This window comes from Conger conger, chromosome 17 (assembly GCF_963514075.1).
Source record: "Conger conger chromosome 17, fConCon1.1, whole genome shotgun sequence".
Lineage (NCBI taxonomy): Eukaryota > Metazoa > Chordata > Actinopteri > Anguilliformes > Congridae > Conger > Conger conger.
Window position 1 is genome coordinate 36,161,370 of NC_083776.1, and position 22,500 is coordinate 36,183,869.

Genomic DNA, 22,500 nt, shown 5'->3' on the forward strand with positions numbered 1-22,500 from the left:
TAGGAAATCAGGGCTTTTAGTGCATAAACAGAGCCGGGCTCAGGCTGGGGGCGGTGGGTCCTATCTGACTCAGGATTTGTGGAATGTGGAAGAGGGGGGAGCCATTTCCTCACCGGGGGCTGTTATAATGGCCCGGGGTCTCAGGGGGGTGGGCCGGGCCGGGTGGGGTGCGGAGAGAACCCCGGTGTACTGAGGGAGGGGGGGCGTCTGTCCCTTCCCCCGACCGGACCCCCACCCCGGCCCTGACCCCCCTCCCTCCGCCTGCACGTCTACCCCCGGGGGTCACCCTAGGACACACGCTAACCGAGCACACTACCCAAACACATTAACTCAACACGCTAACCCAGCACACTACCCAAACACATTAACCCAACACGCTAACCCAACACGCTAACCAAACACGCTCAGCAAACACGCTACCCAAACACGCTAACCCAACATGCTAGCCAAACACGCTCAGCAAACACGCTACCCAAACACGCTAACCCAACACGCTACCCAAACACGCTAACCCAACAGGCTCATCCTCCTCTCTCACTGCAGCTCCTGGCCGTTCACACGCCTTCCCAGAGTTCCCGGGGCCCGTGTGGGACGCAGCTGGGATGGGTCAGTGAGAGTCAGGGTTTAATGTTTGGGTGGGGCTGCATTAGCATCACTGAGCTTCAGCTGCACACCCACTGCCTGCGACTCCAGAAACAGACATTTTGGGAACAGTTCTCTCAGGAGGGCGATGTCCACATCTCATAAAGGTCACACAATGTGAGACACTGGGGCTGTCCCGTTCAGTAAACGGGAAAGAGTCCACAACCATCCATAGTGTTTACACAACCAACCATAGTGTTTACACTCATCTCTCAGGCTCACTCAGCAGAGCACACTGGTCTGGTTCCCTGGTCCCACAGAGCTCCATTCTATCTACTATGCTGCCCTCCAGTGGCCGAGCACAGCATTACAACAATAAGCATTCACTTCCCAAACAAGCAAGCCAACAAGGACTGGAACAAAATAAAATGGTCATTTATCATTATATCAGGTAATATTCCTTAAGGCCCATCCACACCAAGAATTATAACAATAACAATAAATATGTTGTTTAAAAAAATAGTTTGAACTGAAGATGGCCACACCACAGCTACGACAGCGATAGTGACGGTATTGTTGGGATCGATTTCAGAGTGAAGGTAATCCCCACCTGCGCAAGACTCAGGCCAGCCTACCACCACACACACGATGGAGGGGTCAGGGGTCACACTGGGGTCAAGTCTACCACCACACACACGATGGAGGGGTCAGGGGTCACACTGGGGTCAAGTCTACCACCACACACACAATGGAGGGGTCGGGGGTCACACTGGGGTCAAGTCTACCACCACACACACGATGGAGGGGTCAGGGGTCACACTGGGGTCAAGTCTACCACCACACACACGATGGAGAGGTCAGGGGTCACATTGGGGTCAAGTCTACCACCACACACACACGATGGAGGGGTCAGGGGTCACACTGGGGTCAAGTCTACCACCACACACACGATGGAGGGGTCAGGGGTCACACTGGGGTCAAGTCTACCACCACACACACGATGGAGGGGTCGGGGGTCACACTGGGGTCAAGTCTACCACCACACACACGATGGAGGGGTCAGGGGTCACACTGGGGTCAAGTCTACCACCACACACACGATGGAGAGGTCAGGGGTCACATTGGGGTCAAGTCTACCACCACACACACACGATGGAGGGGTCAGGGGTCACACTGGGGTCAAGTCTACCACCACACACACAATGGAGGGGTCAGGGGTCACACTGGGGTCAAGTCTACCACCACACACACGATGGAGGGGTCAGGGGTCACATTGGGGTCAAGTCTACCGCCACACACACGATGGAGGGGTCAGGGGTCAAATTGGGGTCAAGTCTACCACCACACACACGATGGAGGGGTCAGGGGTCACACTGGGGTCAAGTCTACCACCACACACACAATGGAGGGGTCAGGGGTCACACTGGGGTCAAGTCTACCACCACACACATGATGGAGGGGTCAGGGGTCACATTGGGGTCAAGTCTACCACCACACACACGATGGAGGGGTCAGGGGTCACATTGGGGTCAAGTCTACCTCACACAGAGACGGAGGGGTCAGGGGTCACATTGGGGTCAAGTCTACCTCACACAGAGACCCTAAAACAGCAGCACTTTCACTGTAACAACAGAGGAATATTCAACATTATATTATATACATTCATTTGAATGCAATGTTGGGAATAGTAGAGTGAAATTTGTTATTTTTGTTAGATATAGATCATTTACATTTATCATCTAACTGACTTTTGCACAGCTGAAAATGGGGCGAGTCCACACAGCTGTTACTGTAAAATGGTAAAACATTATGCATGTATGTCTGTACTTTTGTCTCGTGTTCATCTTTTGATTTCAATGCAGAAGGCCTGAAGTAATGTACGTATGTACTGTACTGTAACCAGGAGAGGAGAGTTTTGAAGTCCAGCACTTCTGAGATAATCCAGTAGATGGCACTGTCATAAAAGTTTGTCATACATCTGTAGCAGTGTAAACAGGAAGCCTGGTGCTACTGAATCTGTTTTTCATTGTGTGTGCGTGTATGTGTGGATTTGTGTGGGGTGTGTATGTGTGTGTGTGTGAGAGTGTCTGTGTGTGGGGTGTGTCTGTGTGTGTGGCGTGTGTGTGTGTGTGCGTGTATGTGTGGATTTGTGTGGGGTGTGTATGTGTGTGTGTGTGCGTGTGCATGTGTGCACATGGTCTGTGTGCGCATAGTGTGTGTGTGCTGTATGTCAGTAGTGTATGTGTTTGTGTGTATACAGTATGTGTGCGTGTGTGTGTGTATGTGTGTGTGTGTGTGTGTACAGTATGTGTACGTGTGTGTGTGCGTGTACAGTATGTGTGTGTGCGTGTGTGTGTGAGTGTGTGTGTGTGTGTGTGTGTGTGAGTGTGTGTGTGTGTGCTTGTGTGTGTGTGTATGTGAGTGAGTGAGTGAGTGTGTGTGTGTGAGTGTGTGTGTAGTATGTGTGCGTGTGAGTGTGTGTGTGCCTGCATGAGTTTTCAGAAGAGATTTATACGTCAGCTGCATGATTGGAAGGCCCAATTACACATGCATCAAAAGGCCGGGTTACTTACAATTGTCATGTCATTTTAGCTGAATTGTTAGTGAAGTGCTCACGAATGCCAGATGATATCTGTGTTCTGTTACTATGTCAAAATTCTTCCTCTGGTCGGATCCCTGAGTGGATGGCATGGGGCTACAGAGCTATTACTTCAGTGGTCATCAGTGGGAAATAACACTGTGTCACCCACCCCTGAATGAACCAAACCAGAGCCACTCCATTCAGTCCATATTACAGACTATACAGTGTACAGAGCAACCTGCTCCCCATGTCTGCATTACAATGCAACCATCTGTAACCAGAGATTGGGCAGTAGGGCACCAGGAAGCCCTTAAATGGGCATGAAGTCTCCTCTATTAAACGTGTGAGAGACTGACTGCAGTGATGATTGGTCCACATAGTCTTACTGTATTGTAACTTCACAATTCGGCACATCGGGAGACATTAGATGAAGAAAAAACACAGATTGTGACTACCACTGACTTACATACTGTAACCTACACTGGAACCAGCCGCAGTGGTGCTAGTGAACACCGTCTCTCAACAAGACCAGGAAATGACCCTGAAAAACAAAGTCCAGTTTGGGCCGCTTGGTGTGTTCATGTCCCCTCAGGGACAGATCTGGAGATGTGCGGATTAATAAGTCACACAAACGTTTAATCACAAAGCCTGGGGTTTCAACACATTTACCCCCCCGGTCCCCTGGGGGAGGGGCACACATATAGAGTGCATTAATTAGGGAGTCAGACAAACATTTAGCCAGGCCTGAGGGAAGGCTATTGAATGGTAACAAACCCCAGTAGAGTGCATTCGTGTAGAACAGGGAACTCTGTCAAAGATGGCCACATCACTGCAGAGGACATGGAATTTACACGGAGTGCTAGCAACTGTGTGTCCAAACATGGCCTGAGAAATCTGCTGAGGTCTCCAGGCCTGCTCCCGTGTGTGTGAGTGTGTGTGTGTGTATGCGTATGCGTGTGTGCGTGCGTGCGCATGTCTGTGGGTGTGTGTGTGTGTTGTGTGTGAGTGTGTGTGCGTGTGTGTATGCGTGTGTGTGTGCGCAAATGCGTGCGCATGTCTGTGGGTGTGTGTGTGTTGTGTGTGGGTGTGCGTGTGTGTGTGTGTGTATGTGTGTGTATGTGTGTTTTCACACTGGAGTCTGATCCCCAGGAACAAAAGCAAACAAATGACCTCATCCTGTAATCCAACAAGGGAGGGGGGGCCTCCCCCCCTGCATCTCTAATCAGACCTGGGTCAAACACGTCATTGTTTTCCAGTCAAATAGTTTTCTACGCTTTACTGAGCCCGTCTGGGGTTCTGTAACCTATGAAGTACTCTCAAAAATTGGAAACTTATGGTGCTCCTGGTTGGCTTAACTGCACCAGGCAAGATCAATCGAGCACAGAAAATTATTTGAATCCAAAATAGAAACCTACATGTATTTGACCCAGGTCTGTCTCTAATTACTGAACTTCAGGGAGGAACCCCTCTGCCCCCCCTCGTCTGAACGCTGGCGTCGCTGTGAAAAGCGCATGAGTCGAGTGCGTCAGGGGGCGGAAGGCCCGATTGTAACGGCCTTAGCAACGCTTCCTGGAAACGGCGGGAAGGCTGCGCAGGAGCTGGCACGGGGTGCGCAGGCCTCGGCCTTGGCTGCGCTGCTGGCCCAAAGGCCACACACCTACTCGCACGACACATTCCAGCCCCCCCGAGCCCTTCGGCCCAGCCCCTGAATGGCTCCTCAGTCGGCCCACGGCGGCAGGATTCCCAAGACCGCAGGCATCGGCGCGGACCCCGCCTACCGGGCCGAAGGGAGCGGGAGATAAGGATCAGGTTTGAGTGACGGGTGGCAGTGGGGGAGAAACCACATGTCACCTGGCAGTGTTCTCACAATCTGAACAACCCCCAGCCATTTAGCGCATAACCGCCCGTAACCCTTCCAAAACACTGCTCTCTCACCTCCTCTAACACTGATCCTCCACAAACACCAGCTCTCTCACCTGCTCTAACACTGATCCTCCACAAACACCAGCTCTCTCACCTGCTCTAACACTGATCCTCCACAAACACTGCTCTCTCACCTACTCTAACACTGATCCTCCACAAACACTGCTCTCTCACCTGCTCTAACACTGATCCTCCACTAACACTGCTCGTGCCTGCAGAGTGCCGGTCTCCTCCCGCGCGTGCAGTGCCGGTCTCCTCCCGCACGCGCAGAGTGCCGGTCTCCTCCCGCGTGCGCAGAGTGCTGGTCTCTCTCCTCGTATCTGGGGTAATGCGGTAGCGCTGGGTTTGACCCCGCCAGACGCCGCCGGCCCCCGCTCTGCGGCGGAAAGTTCCGGCACAGAGAGGCCGTCTGTCCGCCCCTGCGCGGGCACCTTCGGCAGGAGGGCACCGTGCGCACGCTGGCCTCGTTAAAGAGGCTCCCGCCGCCTTTCAGCAAATGGCGTAATTAGCGCAGCGGCGGGATGAAGGGCAGACTGAGCGTGCTCGGCATCGGAATGCCGCTCTCTGGGACCCGCTCCCCGCCGGGCCGCCGGGGCCAGGAGCCACAGCAGAGTGCACGGGGGACTCCTCTCCCAAACAGGGCCCTCACTGCGGGGTGACCTGAGAGGGGAGAGTGCCCGTCCAGCAGTCAGAGGGCTGCCAGTTCGACACCCCCGCCCTGGGTGTGTCGAAGTCTCCCTGAGCAAGGCACCTATGGCAGCCTATCGACATTAGTGTGTGAGTGTGTGTGTGTGTGTGTGTGTGCGTGAGTGTGTGTGTGTGTGTGCGTGAGTGTGTGTGTGTGTGTGAGTGTGTGTGAATGAATTGTAAAGTGCTTTGGATAGAAGCATTTTATAAACGCAGTCCTTTAGTTTATTTACCATTTAAGCACAGCATGCTTGGCTCCACTCAGTGGGTAAAGGGCTTTTAAAACAGGCCCTGTGTCCTCAACTTCACATTCAGGCCCCGTCACATGCCGACGATAACTGAGCATCTTAGATAAAAGAACACAGTGAGACAGTCGGACATTTTTTTAAGTTTGTCCTTCACCTCCTTTCCTTGCCTCCTTTCCTTCCCATCCCCTATGGGTGGAGCAAGGAGCAAGGAAAGGAAGAAGGAGGAGAGAAATAAGCAGGTGGAATGAGCTCTATGACAGGAGGAAAGACGGCTCCAACTGGAGTGGGTTTCTGGTCTGTGTTCTACAGAGCAGGGTGTGTGTGTGAGTGTGTGAGTGTGTGTGTGTGAGTGTGTGACTGTGCATGTATGCGTGTGTGTATGTGTGTGACCGCATGTGCATGTGCCACAGCCTGGCTCCTGATGAGAAACAGCAGGGCTCACACAGCTCTGCGCTTATCTGAGGGAGCACCCCCACACTGGAACACTTCCACCCGCTACATAAATAACAGGACAGGAACCGCCATCAAAGGCACTTTTAATATTAACACGCGTCCAATCTACCTGAGAGCTGGGAGGAGTGGCTATCCCATCTGCCCTCTGACTGATTGACAGGCTGGAGATGTCCGTGGTAAATGTGGCCGGGGAGAATGGTTTCCCACCAGATGCTCAGCGGGGGGGTGGTGAATTAGCAGAATTAAGTTATCCTCCTCCTCCCAGGAGCAGGGGCCTAGCCCCCCAGGACTGAGCAGCAGAGCCACGCTGTCAGGAGCAGGAGCAGGACGGATGTTCTGGTTCACTGGGGACTGATTGATTTCCTGACCCCGGTCCCCCTCTCCCCAGCCTTGGGGGGCAGCCATAGAGGGACCTCCTCCTCCACGGTGAAACTAGCTCACTAATTCAGGTGAACACAGACAACTTCCTGCTATGCTGATGAATCAATAGCCACCAGGAAGGACAGAGGTCTCTTGGGAAATGTAGTTCTGATAGTACTGTCTGCACAGACCTATATGAGTATGTATGAGTATGAGCATATGACATTCAAAGTATGAGCAGATGACATTTAAATGCTCATGTGAAAAACCACAATCCTGAAAAAATGGCAAGGAAATATCCAAGGCGTTGCATATTTCTTATTTATTCACCAAAAACAGCCAAAATGTCACAGTCGTACCACATCAGTGACCATTACAGGTGCTGTCCTATTGTGAGTTTTCATGGAGGCACAGAAGGTGGGTTTTCCCTTCAATCTCCTCTTCAGGAGGTGACATGCATGCTCAATTGGGTTAAGGTGTGGTGATTGACTTGACTTAAACCTTCCACTTTTTCTTTTTGTTCTGTTGGCAGTGTGCTTTGGGTCATTGTCTTGCTACATGATGAGGTTCCTCACAATTATTTTGGACGTATTTTAAGTTGGCAGACAGAATATTTTTGTAGACTTCTGAATTCATCTGCTGCTACCATCATGAGTTACATCATCAATAAAGATTAGTGAGCCCATTCCAGAAGCAGCCATGCAAGCCCAAGCCATGACACTTCCTCCACCATGCTTCACAGATGAGCTTGTATGTTTTGGATCATGAGCAGATCCTTCTTTCGCCACAATTTGGCCTTTCCATTACTTTGGTAGAGGTTCATCTTGGTCTCATCAGTCCATAAAACGTTCCAGAAATTTTGTGGCTTTTGTGGCTCATCTCTGACTGACTGATGTTTTGGGGTTTTTCTTCACAGCTCTCATAATATTTCTGCCATCAACTGTTGTTTTCCTGGGTCGACGTGTTTCGATGTCTGTTGCTCAGTACACCAGCGGTTTCTTCATTAGTCCCAAGCCCTTTAATTCCTTCCCCCCAGTTCTGGCCCCCTTGTTCCCGAGCCCTTGTTCCCGATCCCTTGCCCTTGTGGCATTCCGTCTTGTTTAGTTGATTTTTGTATCCGGATTTCCCGTTTATGATCCCTGCCTGCTTCCCTGGACTTTTTGTGGATACAGTGGGAGCAATAATTACTTGATCTCTTGCTGATTTTGTAGGTTTGCCCACTTACAAAGAATGGAACTGTGTAGAATTTTAATCATAGGTACATTTTAACATTGAGAGACAGAATATCACAAAATAATCCACAATAAAAACATCATATAAATCTTATAAATTTAATATCATATTTTCACATGAAGTAAGTATTGAGTTGTCACGTTGAGGGGGACAGAGGAACCAGAAGCAGACGCAGAGGTGTGGAAAAAATGGCAAAGAATGGAACTGTGTAGAATTTTAATCATAGGTACATTTTAACATTGCTTCTGGTTCCTCTGTCCCCCTCAACGTGACAACTCAATCATCTGCAAAACCCATCTGAATTGACCTTGTTCCAATAGGTTTGGAGGGAACTGTAGTTTGCTTGGACATGTATACTATTTGTTAGGGCTTCCCAGAATTATGAAAACAAGAAAATTGATTGTATTTTTGGGCTGCATTCCGTTTATTAATGTTGTTTGTCTTGTTGTACGTCCACCGTACCCCTTTCCTTCACAGTGGTCACTCCACCCCTCCCACATGTGGCATGTCTAGTTCATCTCCATTGGAGAACAACATCAGAGAGCTGGCACAAGTAGTAAATATTTTGGCGTCCATTTAAATGCGTAGCCCAAATAAAGGGAAGGTAGCGTACACTCGGCTGCACAAAAACCATCAGTCACGACTCAATGTGAACGCACATAAACACATGTTCGAGAGTCTGGAGAAAGATGGAATATGAAAAGTTCATTGTCAAGGTGGAAAAGCACCAGGAGTTGCAAACTCTGACCTCCAGCCCACCTTAAAACAGAAACATCTTGGGGTGTAGTTCCTGCCTATTGCAGCAGATATTGCATAACGTAGCCCATTTAAGTCATTTGGATGCCTTATATTTTTTCTCAGGGAAAGCTACATTAGCGACTACTAACTACTAACTTCAGAAATGGCTGCCATGCATTTTTCTGTTGGCCTCTTTGGACAGTGGTGTTAATTGTGTATAACAGTCGGAAACTGTTATACACTTTTTTTACTGATTGAAAAGCATCAGTATAACCAGGTAATAAATACAGTCAGGATGCACCAGTTGGGGGATTAGTCAAGGTGGGCCATGGGGACATATGAAAAAGTAACTTCCTTTACGGTAAATAACCTCCCTTTGACATTCACTGCAGTCTAAACACCAGACCCACAATATACACTAATCACAGAGTGCACTGCAGCTTTCACACGTTTAATAAACACCACACCCACAATATACACTAATTGTCACGTTTCAGGTCTGTCTTGCCATGTTTTATGTTTATTCATGTTGTCTTAGTCACGTAGTGTCTTATCATGTATTATGTTAGTCTAGGTTCGTCATGTTGTTTAGTTATGTTTCATTACGATTTATTTTCTTGTCATGTCTAGTTATGTTTCGTACGATTATATTACCTTGTTATGTTGAGTGGTTATCGTCTTAGTTTCGCTTTGTGTTATGTTTTGATTTATGTTCATTGTTACGTTAACTGGTCGTTGTTTATGCATACACTTTTACATATCTTTCCGCAAACCTTGCGTTCCGCCTTTTCTCTCTCTCTCTTTCTGTAATTCACTCCCTAATTATTTCCATTTGTCTATTTACTAACGCTAGATCAGGATTGGGTAGAAACTAACAAACTAATCATGTGTTCATGTTACCTTACGTTTCTCGTGCATGTCATTTACTAATTTACTAATGCTAGGGCAGGATAGGTTTATTACTAACGATTACTAATCACCTTGTTAAACTTGTCATCCATCGCACCTGTTTTCCATTTCCTTGCTACGCTCTAACTAACTGTCTACACCTGTCTACATCTGCATTTATATCCCAGTCGCGCTACTGTTCACTGCAAAATTATCTGCCTCTAGTTTACTACGCAACTCTTGAGCATTATTTACTGTTTGATTACACGTTACGATCCTGTTACCGACCATTGATTATTGATTTCTGTTTTGTGACCATCGTTTGTTTTTGACCACGTCCTCGCCTACCGTTTTTTGTACTTCTGCTTCGCTGATTGTTTCATGGTTTCGACTCCCGCTTCGCCCACGACTACGCCTCTGCCTGCCGTCCGCCTGTTCATCTGCCCCGCTGACAGCTCTCCTGCTACCGGACCTCCCTGCACGTCTACCGACTACGAGCTTGCCTCTTCCCTCGGCACCGTGCTTCTTGTTTGTTTACTATTTGTTTGGCTGGATCTACGTGTATGGACTTTGCTTGTTTTGACTACGCTCCTGGGATTCGTCCCGAATAAAGCCCTGAGGGGTCTTTATATAACTATTGTTTCTGAGTCGTGCATTTTGGGTCCAACCCCCACGCACCCGTCTCACTAATCACAGAGTGCACTGCAGCTTTCACACGTTTAATAAACACCACACCCACAATATACACTAATCACAGAGTGCACTGCAGCTTTCACACGTTTAATAAACACCACACCCACAATATACACTAATCACAGAGTGCACTACAGCTTTCACACGTTTAATAAACACCAGACCCACAATATACACTAATCACAGAGTGCACTGCAGCTTTCACACGTTTAATAAACACCAGACCCACAATATACACTAATCAGAGTGCACTACAGCTTTCACACGTTTAATAAACACCAGACCCACAATATACACTAATCAGAGTGCACTGCAGCTTTCACACGTTTAATAAACACCACACCCACAATATACACTAATCACAGAGTGTACTGCAGCTTTCACACGTTTAATAAACACCAGACCCACAATATACACTAATCACAGAGTGCACTGCAGCTTTCACACGTTTAATAAACACCAGACCCACAATATACACTAATCAGAGTGCACTACAGCTTTCACACGTTTAATAAACACCAGACCCACAATATACACTAATCACAGAGTGCACTGCAGCTTTCACACGTTTAATAAACACCAGACCCACAATATACACTAATCACAGAGTGTACTGCAGCTTTCACACGTTTAATAAACACCCTGCTTCCGAGCTCCCATGACTCTGAGGCTCATCTTGGCACCGTTCAGCCTGACGTAAGAACCGCAAAAAACAAATCATGTTTTGCAAATGAACAGCCAAAAAGTAAAAGATTTATTCATTTATCGCTGCGAGCAGAGTATTCAACGCTTTCCTGTCACCATTTCCTCCTGTCTCCGTCTGAGGTTTTTGAGCATCGCAGAAAAGACGATAAAAAATGTTTGGCTATGAAAAGGCAGTAAATGGAGGCTTTCCACACAGCTCTCCTGAGAGGTGAGAGAACAAAAGGAAAGCACACATAAATCACCCCCCTCTGTACCAAGGGAAGACGTGCACAAATCTTTCCACTGTAGGTGCCAGCCCAAACAATGACCCACTTCCTGTTGCAGGTTGGCGTGTGTAGCGCCACCCCAGGGCACTGACCGGACCTGCCGCTTCACTACAGTGTGTGTCTGTGTATCGCCGCCCTGGTGGGGAGTTCCCAGTACTGCACCACAGCAGAGCCTACCCATGACGCACTTTGGGCTTCAGCATCGCCCTGGAACTCATTACGGGATGGACTTGAGCCCCACGAAGACGCAGTCCTGCCTCTTAGTCGATTACGCATATTTGCATCTACAAACAAACATGTTCTCATTGCGTTTTGGCTTTTCTTGTTTGACATGTTTAATGTGCCATCATTAAAGAATACCAGGCGCCCCTGCGTCATCACCCCCAGGCCTGTCATTCGCTTGGTGGGGAAGTTTTTCATTTTGATCAAATGTTTTTAGTTTCTTTTTTTCATACAGAAACCCCTCCCCTCCCCAATGGCAAATACCTGACATCACAATATGGCAGACTGAATGCCAGACTTTATGATGCCTTCATTATGGAAGGGAAGGATATGAAGGTGTGACCCCTCCCCTCACCTCGGCACACCAGCGCGTCCTTGCTGACGGCCTGCTTGCAGACGCCACACAGCTTGCTCTTCTTCAGCGTCTTCACCCGGAACGTGTGGGAATGGACCGCCTCAAACTCCTCTGGCTGCAGGAGAGAGGGAGAGAGAGAGAGGGGGAGAGAGAGAGAGGGAGGGAGAGAGAGAGGGGGAGAGAGAGAGAGGGAGGGAGAGAGAGAGGGAGAGGGAGAGAGGGAGAGAGAGACTTTTAAAATCTCTTTCTTTATAAGTTATAATAGCAATAAAAACAAGCATGTAAAACCAGCCTCACAATTGTGCCCGATTTCAATAAGACAATGTACAACCCTGCTGTGAAATACAGTATTTATTATTACACAGCATTGTCCAAACATAATCACCATATGGCAGTGTATTTGACTTCTGGAAGGGTTATGGTCTAACATGGTGCCGGCATGCCGAAACAATGAGACGGCCTGATGCTGTGTCAATGGCCAGAGAGCGCTTCAACACCGTACACAAAAACCTGTCCCATCATGCCGAGCGTAGATTATCACTTCTGCTTTCAGCGGTCGGCGCTGCAGTCACTGTGCATATGATAAACCCGCTGTGCTCGTGTGATAAACCCGCTGCTCTCATGTGATAAACCCGCTGTGCTCGTGTGATAAACCCGCTGCGCTCATGTGATAAACCCGCTGCTCTCATGTGATAAACCCGCTGCTCTCATGGAATAAACCCGCTGCTCTCATGTGATAAACCCGCTGCGCTCGTGTGATAAACCCGCTGCGCTCATGCCATAAACCCGCTGTGCTCGTGTGATAAACCCGCTGCTCTCATGGAATAAACCCGCTGCTCTCATGTGATAAACCCGCTGCGCTCATGTGATAAACCCGCTGCTCTCATGTGATAAACCCGCTGCGCTCATGTGATAAACCCGCTGCTCTCATGTGATAAACCCGCTGCTCTCATGGAATAAACCCGCTGCTCTCATGTGATAAACCCGCTGCTCTCATGTGATAAACCCGCTGCTCTCATGTGATAAACCCGCTGCTCTCATGTGATAAACCCGCTGCTCTCATGTGATAAACCCGCTGTGCTCATGTGATAAACCCGCTGCTCTCATGTGATAAACCCGCTGCTCTCATGTGATAAACCCGCTGCTCTCATGTGATAAACCCGCTGCTCTCATGTGATAAACCCGCTGCGCTCGTGTGATAAACCCGCTGCGCTCGTGTGATAAACCCGCTGTGCTCGTGTGATAAACCCGCTGTGCTCGTGTGATAAACCCGCTGCGCTCGTGTGGTAAACCCGCTGCGCTCAGGTGATAAACCCGCTGTGCTCATGTGATAAACCTGCTGTGCTCGTGTGATAAACCCGCTGTGCTCATGTGATAAACCTGCTGTGCTCGTGTGATAAACCCGCTGCGCTCATGTGATAAACCCGCTGCGCTCGTGCGATAAACCCGCTCTCACAGGGTCCCCGTGAGACATCGATGGTCGTTGGAGGTGCACGCCAAACACGTGAGAACATCAGAATGCCCTCCCTTTCCCTTCAGATATAAAACTGTGCAGCAGGACGATGATGAGGTCATTGTGGACCTACAGCCTGATTAGGGATTGTTGTTTTTCTTAAAAGGCTTGGTGTCTGCAGGAAAGAGACCCAGGACTCTGGGTCACATTTGCATGTTTCCGCTCAGGATGAATTAACTCAGGTCGAAATGAAGCGATGCCCCAAGGGCCTCCAAGAGCCAGTCACATGAGGAAACAAGCCTTTTCATGGGCTGTCTGTGACGTCACTCCCCCTGATCTCCCCAAATAATACTCAAACGGCTGCTTTTTTTCTCCAAAATGTGGAAAAACGCTTTCCTGAAAAAATGTGTTACAATTGCTGAAAGCACACAGATGCTCTCTCCTGTCATGAGTTTCCATGTTGACACACCTGGGGGTGTGACATCACCGGAAGCCAGAAAAAGGCTGACGAGTATAAAATGACCTTGGGATGACCTGAGGAAACATCAGGGCTGCCGTGCCACCAGTGCACAACATCTCCACTAAAACACTTTCATCTTCACTGACCACACAACATCTCCACTAAAACACTTTCATCTTCACTGACTGCACAACATCTCCACTAAAACCACTTTCATCTTTACTGACCACACAACATCTCCACTAAAACACCTTCATCTTCACTGACCGCACAACATCTCCACTAAAACACTTTCATCTTCACTGACTGCACAACATCTCCACTAAAACACTTTCATCTTCACTGACTGCACAACATCTCCACTAAAACACCTTCATCTTCACTGACTGCACAACATCTCCACTAAAACACTTTCATCTTCACTGACCGCACAACATCTCCACTAAAACACTTTCATCTTCACTGACTGCACAACATCTCCACTAAAACACCTTCATCTTCACTGACCGCACAACATCTCCACTAAAACACTTTCATCTTCACTGACCGCACAACATCTCCACTAAAACACTTTCATCTTTACTGACTGTACAACATCTCCACTAAAACCACTTTCATTCTCTTGCACAAGCAGCTTTTGGCCACTGATATGATTTTAGCTGTTGAAATGGCAGCCTTAATGCATGCAGAGGTGCAGTGCAGAAAATGGGTCATTATTTCTGATATGAGTTTTATATGCACAAGCACTTTATTAGGAACATACTTTATTACACCTACTTATTCATGCGATTATCTAATCAGTCAATAGTGTGGCAGCAGTGCAATGCATACAATTATGTAGATACAAGTAAGGAGCTTCAGTAAATGTTCATATCAACCATTAGAATGGGGAAGAACTCTGATCTGAGTGACTTTGACCGTGGAATGATTGTTGGTGGCAGACGGGGTGGTTTGAGTATCTCAGAAACTGCTCATCTCCTGGGATTTTCATGCACACTAGTCTCTAGAGTTTGCAAAGAATGGTACAAAAAACTAAATAAAATCTAGTGAGCAGAGGAGAATGGCCAGACTGGACAAAGCTGACAGGAAGGTGACAGTAACACAAATAACCACACATTACAACAGCTGTATGCAGAAGAGCATCTCTGAAAACACAACACAAATCTTCAACTCTGAATCCACACAAATCTCCAACTCTGAATCCACCCAAATGTCCAACTCTGAACCCACGCAAATCTCCAACTCTGAATCCACACAAATCTCCAACTCTGAACCCATAGACAAATCTCTTCATGAGACCGAGGGTTCAAATCCCCACCATGGAACTCTATACTGAGATCCTCTCTGCTTCACACAGGGAAAAACACAAAATGAGGGCAGGCACTCAGCTCTACCCGTCCTGAGAAACAGGTCCATGAACCCCTTTGGGCCCCCCCCCACAGGCAGAGCAGAGGCAAACAGGGGCCATCCTAAAACAGGACAGATTGGGCCATCCAAAAACAGGACAGATTTGGCCGGGGAACAGAGGCGCCCTGTTGGGGCTGCAGGTGTGTTATGTAAGCTGTTTGAAACGGCTGCCATGTGTCAGCGTGAGCCCTGTCTCCTCCCGCTCCTATAACCACATCTTTCAGCCGTTCCCTTTCTCCGTCTGTTTCCTCACTCCTTCACTACATTTGATCCTCCCAGGGGTAAAGGGGAAGTCAGACCGGGCCGATTGCACACAGCGTCCGACTCCCCGGTTCCGTCTCCTTCAGAGCGGTGGGGTGCTCTCCCTGCCCCACAGTGACATCACTTCCTCTGTGTATTATTGCAGCTGGTTTGCGTTGTGAAGTAGCAGTCGGAGGGAGCCTTTACCCCCACTCCTGAGCTGAGGTTCTCGTACTCCGTCTGAATATAAACTGCACTCTGCTCCGCACTGCACGTGTGCGATGCCATGCACCCTATGACAAGCAATCACAGAAAGTGTTTGGCTCATTCTTAAACAGTGACCTGCACCAGCACACAGCAAACTAAAATGCCTGGAGTCTGAGGAGGCCAGGAGTGTGAGGAGGCCCTACAAAGAGGCCCTATGAGGAGGCCCTGGGCCGTGAGAAACATGTGCATGGTAAGATGAAACTCTGGGGTAAAGGGCTGGCTCTTACCGAAGGCTTTAAAGGCCGACAGTACAGAGCAGAGAGGTATTTGCTTCATAAGGCTTTTATTAGCTGCCTTATGACAGGCTGCCAGCCCTCAGATGTGCCATGTGCCTGGCATACTGCACACCTCATAAATCAGGCACCGGGAAGGCTACAGGCCTGGACGGAAAGTGGGAATGCTGGGGAGAGAGAGCGGGAATAGTGAGGAGGCAGAGCAGGAATAGTGAGGAGGCAGAGCAGGAATAGTGAGGAGGGACAGTGGGAATAGTGAGGAGGGACAGTGGGAATACTGGGTAAAGAGAGCAGGAATATTGCGGAGGGAGAACAGGAATACTGTGGAGGGAGAGTGGGAATTCTGGGAAAACAGAGTGGGAATCCTGGGGAGGGGCGTGACGTGTCTGATCAAGGTAGTGCTGCTGAGAATTCTCAGACAATCCACAAACCAACAATTATCCCTCAATCACAAAAAACTGGGATCTGGCTTCCTGATTGGTCCAGCTCTCTGACGCCATGGCGCTCCAAAAGAATCGCAGGGCCGCGCAGACAGTGCTGGAGCATCTGGAGCCTCGACCCGCCGCCCAGAAATGTGTCCAGATTAACTTCTCATCCAGCTTTAGTGAAATATTCAGCCACAGCGAGGACTGTAATCCCAGTCTGGAACCAATCACAGATCCCGCATCACAGCCAGGTCACATGACAACCAGGCCTGAGAACAACGAGCCCCACAAACTACATTATCCTTCATATCCATATTATCCCCATTTCCGCTCCAAATGCATACAGTAAAACAGAAAAAACCTGAGGGCAAACTATGGCCATACATCAGTGGTTAAGTATCTTGCTCAAATACAAGGCAAAATGAAATAATTCAAATGGAGTTTTAGTGGTCTGGATTCGATCAGCATTTTGACCTTACTGTATGCTTGACTCACAAATAAGTGAAACTTATTTTCCTTCACAATACAAAGTTTGGGAAGTTTGTTTCAGCCATTACTGAACTCACCAAACTGTGTCCGTAGAGGAAAAAAATGTAAGAGTCAGTTAAGAACAAATTGATTGAATCCAGGCTGCGTGAGTATTTACACAGAATAATACTCATCCGTCTCTCTCTCAGAGAAAAACACATCTCAGACTGATATCTCACAGAATAACACATCTCAGACTGATCTCTCACAGAATAACACATCTCAGACTGATCTCTCACAGAATAACACATCTCAGACTGATCTCTCACAGCATAACACATCTCAGACTGATCTCTCACAGAACAACACACACCCTCACAGATCTCTCACAGAATAGCACACACCTTCACACAGATCTCTCACAAGATATCAGAGTCTCACACTGATCTCTTTGTGAGCATGGAATGTCTTTAATAGAAAATCTCTTGCTTCTGTAATGCTCCCCCTTTTCATTGCTTATTATTCAACAAAAATATCATTAAAATCCAGAAAAAAGCCCCTCTTTTATCTATTAAAACGGTCCTCTTCATCTGTTAAATCTGTCCCCTGTATCTCATCTCCTCTTCCCCCTAGACGTGTCGTCACCTGGCTGTGTTTGGCAGGAGAGCGTGGGACCTGGAGCCCAAGGCAACACGTCACGGTGAGAAGATCGCGAGACCGCCGCCCTTTCCTTCCTGCGCCCCGCTACGCAGCGCCCCTCCCGCTAACGCGATTAGCCTAATCCCGTTAGCCTAAAACAATTAATGCAGCTATGCAGGCCTCTGGGCTGGCAGGGCCCGCTCGGGGAGGGGGGGAGGGGGCGGGGCCCGCTCGGGGAGGGGGGGAGGGGGCGGGGCCCGCTTGGGGAGGGGGGAGGGGGCGGGGCCCTGGCATTTCTAAGCTGTGTTATCTCTGGCAGAGTGTTGCTGTGGAGACTGGCAGGAGGCTGGGCCTCGTTTTGTTACCAGGGCCTGGTTTATCAGCAAGGCCTGGTTTTATTTGCTTGGACAGTGAGCTCTCCTGAGCTCTCCTGAGCTCTGCCTGTGTTTCTGACTCTGACCTCCCCACCGCAGGGGCAGGTTTCTTCACCAGAGGGCCGCAAGAGCTCCGCTCTGCTTTGCTGCAGCAACATTTTGACATGCATGTCTAACCATAGAGTGTACATAGGAACTAGAGAGGGAAGAAGCTTAGAGTGTACATAGGAACTAGAGAGAGTAGGACCATAGAGTGTACATAGGAACTAGAGAGAGTAGCACCATAGAGTGTACATAGGAACTAGAGAGAGTAGGACCATAGAGTGTACATAGGAACTAGAGAGGATAGGAGCATAGAGTGTACATAGGAACTAGAGAGAGTAGGACCATAGAGTATACATAGGAACTAGAGAGATTAGGACCATAGAGCGTACATAGGAACTAGAGAGAGTAGGACCATAGAGTATACATAGGAACTAGAGAGAATAGGACCATAGAGCGTGCATAGGAACTAGAGACTCTGGCCTCTCCACTGCAGGGGCAGGCTTCTTCACCAGAGCTCCGCTCTGCTTTGCTGCAGCAACATTTTACACAAGAGCAATTGCAAAAGCCACCACATCTCTGTGACAGCAGGCTGCTTGACTGGTGCAGAGAAATACATTCATAATTATTCATACATAATTATTCATATTTATGAATTAAAGTTCTCTTTGTGGGAGGAGCTGAGCATCAGTCAAACAGGAAAAGATGGGGTGCTTTGCCAATGCGTGTGAACCATTACATCACCCTGACAATCGGAGGGCCGATTCCACAGACTCAATGTGCTCCACAGCCACGTAGCCGCGGGCGACTGACGGCATTACCATGGAAACGATTCAGACGATGCCTGCATCCACTTCCTAATTCAGATCCATTCTTATTACAGGCAACAGGACACTGACAGACAGGCCACTAACACAGTGGGGTCAACTCAGCGCCTTCACCCCCCTCTGAGGAGAGAAGAAACGCTCCCTTGTGTCTCTGTGTCACACACACACACACACTCAAACACTCACACACACAAACACATACAGATACACACACACACACACTCACACACACAAACACACACACACTCACACACAAACACATACAGATACACACACATACAAATACATACACACACACACTCACACACACAAACACATACAGATACACACACACAGACACACATATGCAGACAGACACACATATACAGACACATACAGATACACACACATACAGATACGTACACACACACACTTAGAGACATATACACACACACACACACTCACACACACAAACACATACAGATACACACACACACACACACACATATACACACACACACGGACACACACTCACACACACACACACATACACACACAGAGGCCCTGTTCAGCCCCATAAAGGCCCTGAACGACACCAACACAAGTGAGAAATCTGGCCCCAGCCGCTATCTCCTCCTCTCTGTTATTTGTTAACTTTTGGTGAAGAGCACAGGCCATTTTTACTGCCCTTAAAGATGGTCTGTGATGCGAGCAGCTGCCCTTTGGCTATAAACATTCACTTTATGAGCCTAATCGGTCCACAGGATGAAAAAACATCTTGGATAAACTGCCCTGTTCTTAGTCTCTAAAAACCCCCGAACGGCATCTGGACTATTCAGCCATAAGCGCTCATGTAAATACTCTATATTTAGAGCGGAGTAAAAAGCGTGGCTCTGTGTGGCTCTGATTGTTTGAGGTCATTAGGAGGAGGAGGAGGTGGTGGAGGAGGTGTGTTCATCATTCTGCAGGCTGAACCAGGACGGCAGACAGGGGTAGGAGCCGAGAGCAGGGGTACACGCGGGTACACACCAGCCCAAAACAGCACTCTGTAACCATGAGGGAGGGCATATTCAGAAGGTCTCTGCCAACCATGGAAATACCCCAAAAAAACACTCCCCAACCCCCCATCCACAGACCCAACATCAGCCTGCGTGCAGAGCCGGGACCCACAGCCTCTGGGAACCAGACCCCCCAAATACAACACCCCCAATTCTGCCCCAACCCCCCATACAGACAGCACTCCACACAATGAGAGTGAGGGGGGGGGCGGGACAGAGTATGAAAGAATGACAGAGAGAAAGGGAGAGGAAGAGAGAAAGTAAGGGGGGGAGAGAGAAGGACATAATGACAGAGATCGAAAGAGAAGGAAAGGGAGAAATGGAGAGAGGCAAGTCCTGGTGAAATCCATTTTATGTCAATCAAGTGAACCTGTCTGTCAGGCACATAGGGGGCGACATGGCTCGGGCAGTAAGAGCAGTCGTCTGGTTGCCGGTTCGATCCCCCGCCCGGGCTGTTTCGAAGTGTAAAATGCTCCTGACGAGCTGGTCAGCGCCTTGCATGGCAGCCAATCGCCATTGGTGTGCGAGTGTGTGTATGAATGGGTGAATGAGAAGCATCAATTGTACAGTGCTTTGGATAAAGGCGCTATATAAATTTACCATTTACAGAGACATGCATATCTAACCATAGAGTGTACATAGGAACTAGAGAGAAAAGGACCATAGAGCGTACATAGGAACTACAGAGGGTAGGAGCATAGTGTGTACATAGGAACTAGAGAGGGTAGAACCATAGAGTGTACATAGGAACTAGAAAGACTCCCCATCAGCTTTGACAGCTCTGGGCATTCTCTGTTGACCTCTCTCAGGAGTTTCTGTCTGCAGAACTGCTGCTCACTGGATGTTTCTCGGTTTTCACAGCAGTAAACTCTAGAGACTAGTGTGCGTGAAAATCCCAGGAGATCAGCAGCTACAGAAATATTCAAACCAGCCTGTCTGGCACAAACAGTCATGCCATGGTCAGTATCACTGAGATCACCTAATTCTGATGTTTGATTAACGGGTCCATTAACTGAAGCATCGGACCCGTATCTGCATGATTTTATGAATTGCACTGCTGCCACATGATTGGTTGATGAGATAATCACATTGAATAAGTAGGTATTCCTAATAAACAACTCAGTGAGTGTATATTTATGTGTTTTATTACATATTACACATTTTCAGAATATGCCTTTCATATGAAATGTAACAATCACTAACCAAGTTTAAAAATACCATTTTGGAAGTTTTATTTTGCCTTCAAAAGTCTGATATTCCCCATTCACTTCAATGGGACCTCCAATGGGACCCATTCACTTCAATGGGACCTCCAATGGGACCCATTCACTTCAATGGGACCTCCAATGGGACCCATTCACTTCAGTGGGACCAACAGGGCAATACAGGGTTTCTCGCAGAGCACCGCTTGCATGTCTGTCTCGTTAAATACGTGTATCTACGGAGTTAACTGGCCAGGAAAGCAAGCCCTAGGCCAACCGAAGCAGAGAAGCCCCCAGAAGGATGCGCGTTCCGTGCGAAAGAGCTCTCTGCCCGTTCGTTTCCATGTGCAAACCAACCGACTGACCTAATCGCGCAATTATTTCAGTCATAAATGCCATTATGTGTAGTAGTTTGTGAAAGAATGATCGTTTTGGGAGAGAAGTTTCTTTTTGGGGAGGGAGGGGGATGGGGGCCTCTCAAGGACCCTTGTCTGTTTTTTTCCCCCCAGAATGCTGAGAGGGGAACCTGGCATAGTGCCAGCTGGCAGGGCCCCGGATTGGCTGTGGGGGGGGGGGGGCAGGAGACAGGGGTTTACCCCTGCCAGGACCCCACGACCCCCAGCCAGGGGCTAACACCCCAAATCCTGTTCTCTCTTTCTGAGGGACTGTTGGCTGCTGTGGATGAAGAGACACTTATAATGGCTGAACTGTTCAGCTGCCAATCAAATCGCTGGACCCTCCCACCCAGCTCTGTCTGACAAATCTTACTAAATTTACCGTCACAATCTAAATGAACGGACACTCGTCAGAATATATTTGTAAACTTCACTGTCAAAAATAGTATGTTTCCACCACTCTGACTGACAAAAAGAAATAATTAATCCTATGTAAACCACCCAAAAACAACTGCCAGCCATAATTACTCATAAATAAATAAATATAAAACATAAAACATTATACATTATACATTTTATTCAACTCTGGGATGCATAAAACCTGCGCATAAAACCTGTGTCTGTGTGTGTGTGTGTGTGTGTGTGTGTGTGTGTGTGAGTGTGTGTGTGTGTGTGTGTGTGTGTGTGTGTGTGAGTGTGTGTGTGAGTGTGTCTTGTAGTAATTTCAGCCATAAACTGCAACCATACACAGGCCCACATCCCATAAAGCACTGCACACAAAATGGACTCCTGTCCCTTCAAAGAGAAATGAATTTCTGACAGAACTCAGCAACAGACATTCCTATTTCCTGCAGGATCTGTACAAGACTCATAGTAATAACATTACCAATGGCTGTGTATTAACTTAGGGTACATCCCAGCAGATGGGATGTTGGGAAATATGACTGTGCCTATTAAATCTGTCTCAGAAGTCTAACCAAAGTTTAGCTAAAGAGTTTAAACCCCCCTCGGCCTCCCGCACGTTTCCTTCAGGCGGTCCCCAGCCTGTAACGCTGTCTGGCTTTCACTGTCAGAGCCGTAATGGCCGACGTGCTCTG

General features: G+C 48.3%; 1 protein-coding gene across 7 annotated transcripts in view; it reads right to left on the reverse strand.

Annotated features, from left to right (window-relative positions):
* tns1b (tensin 1b) overlaps positions 1–22,500 on the reverse strand; it is a 254,989-nt gene that overhangs the window by 137,677 nt on the left and 94,812 nt on the right. For all 7 annotated transcript variants that reach the window (XM_061226942.1, XM_061226946.1, XM_061226944.1 and 4 more), the window contains exon 2: positions 11,935–12,049. In XM_061226942.1, coding sequence (XP_061082926.1) covers positions 11,935–12,049 — 115 coding nt within the window. The remainder of the gene's footprint in view (positions 1–11,934; positions 12,050–22,500) is intronic.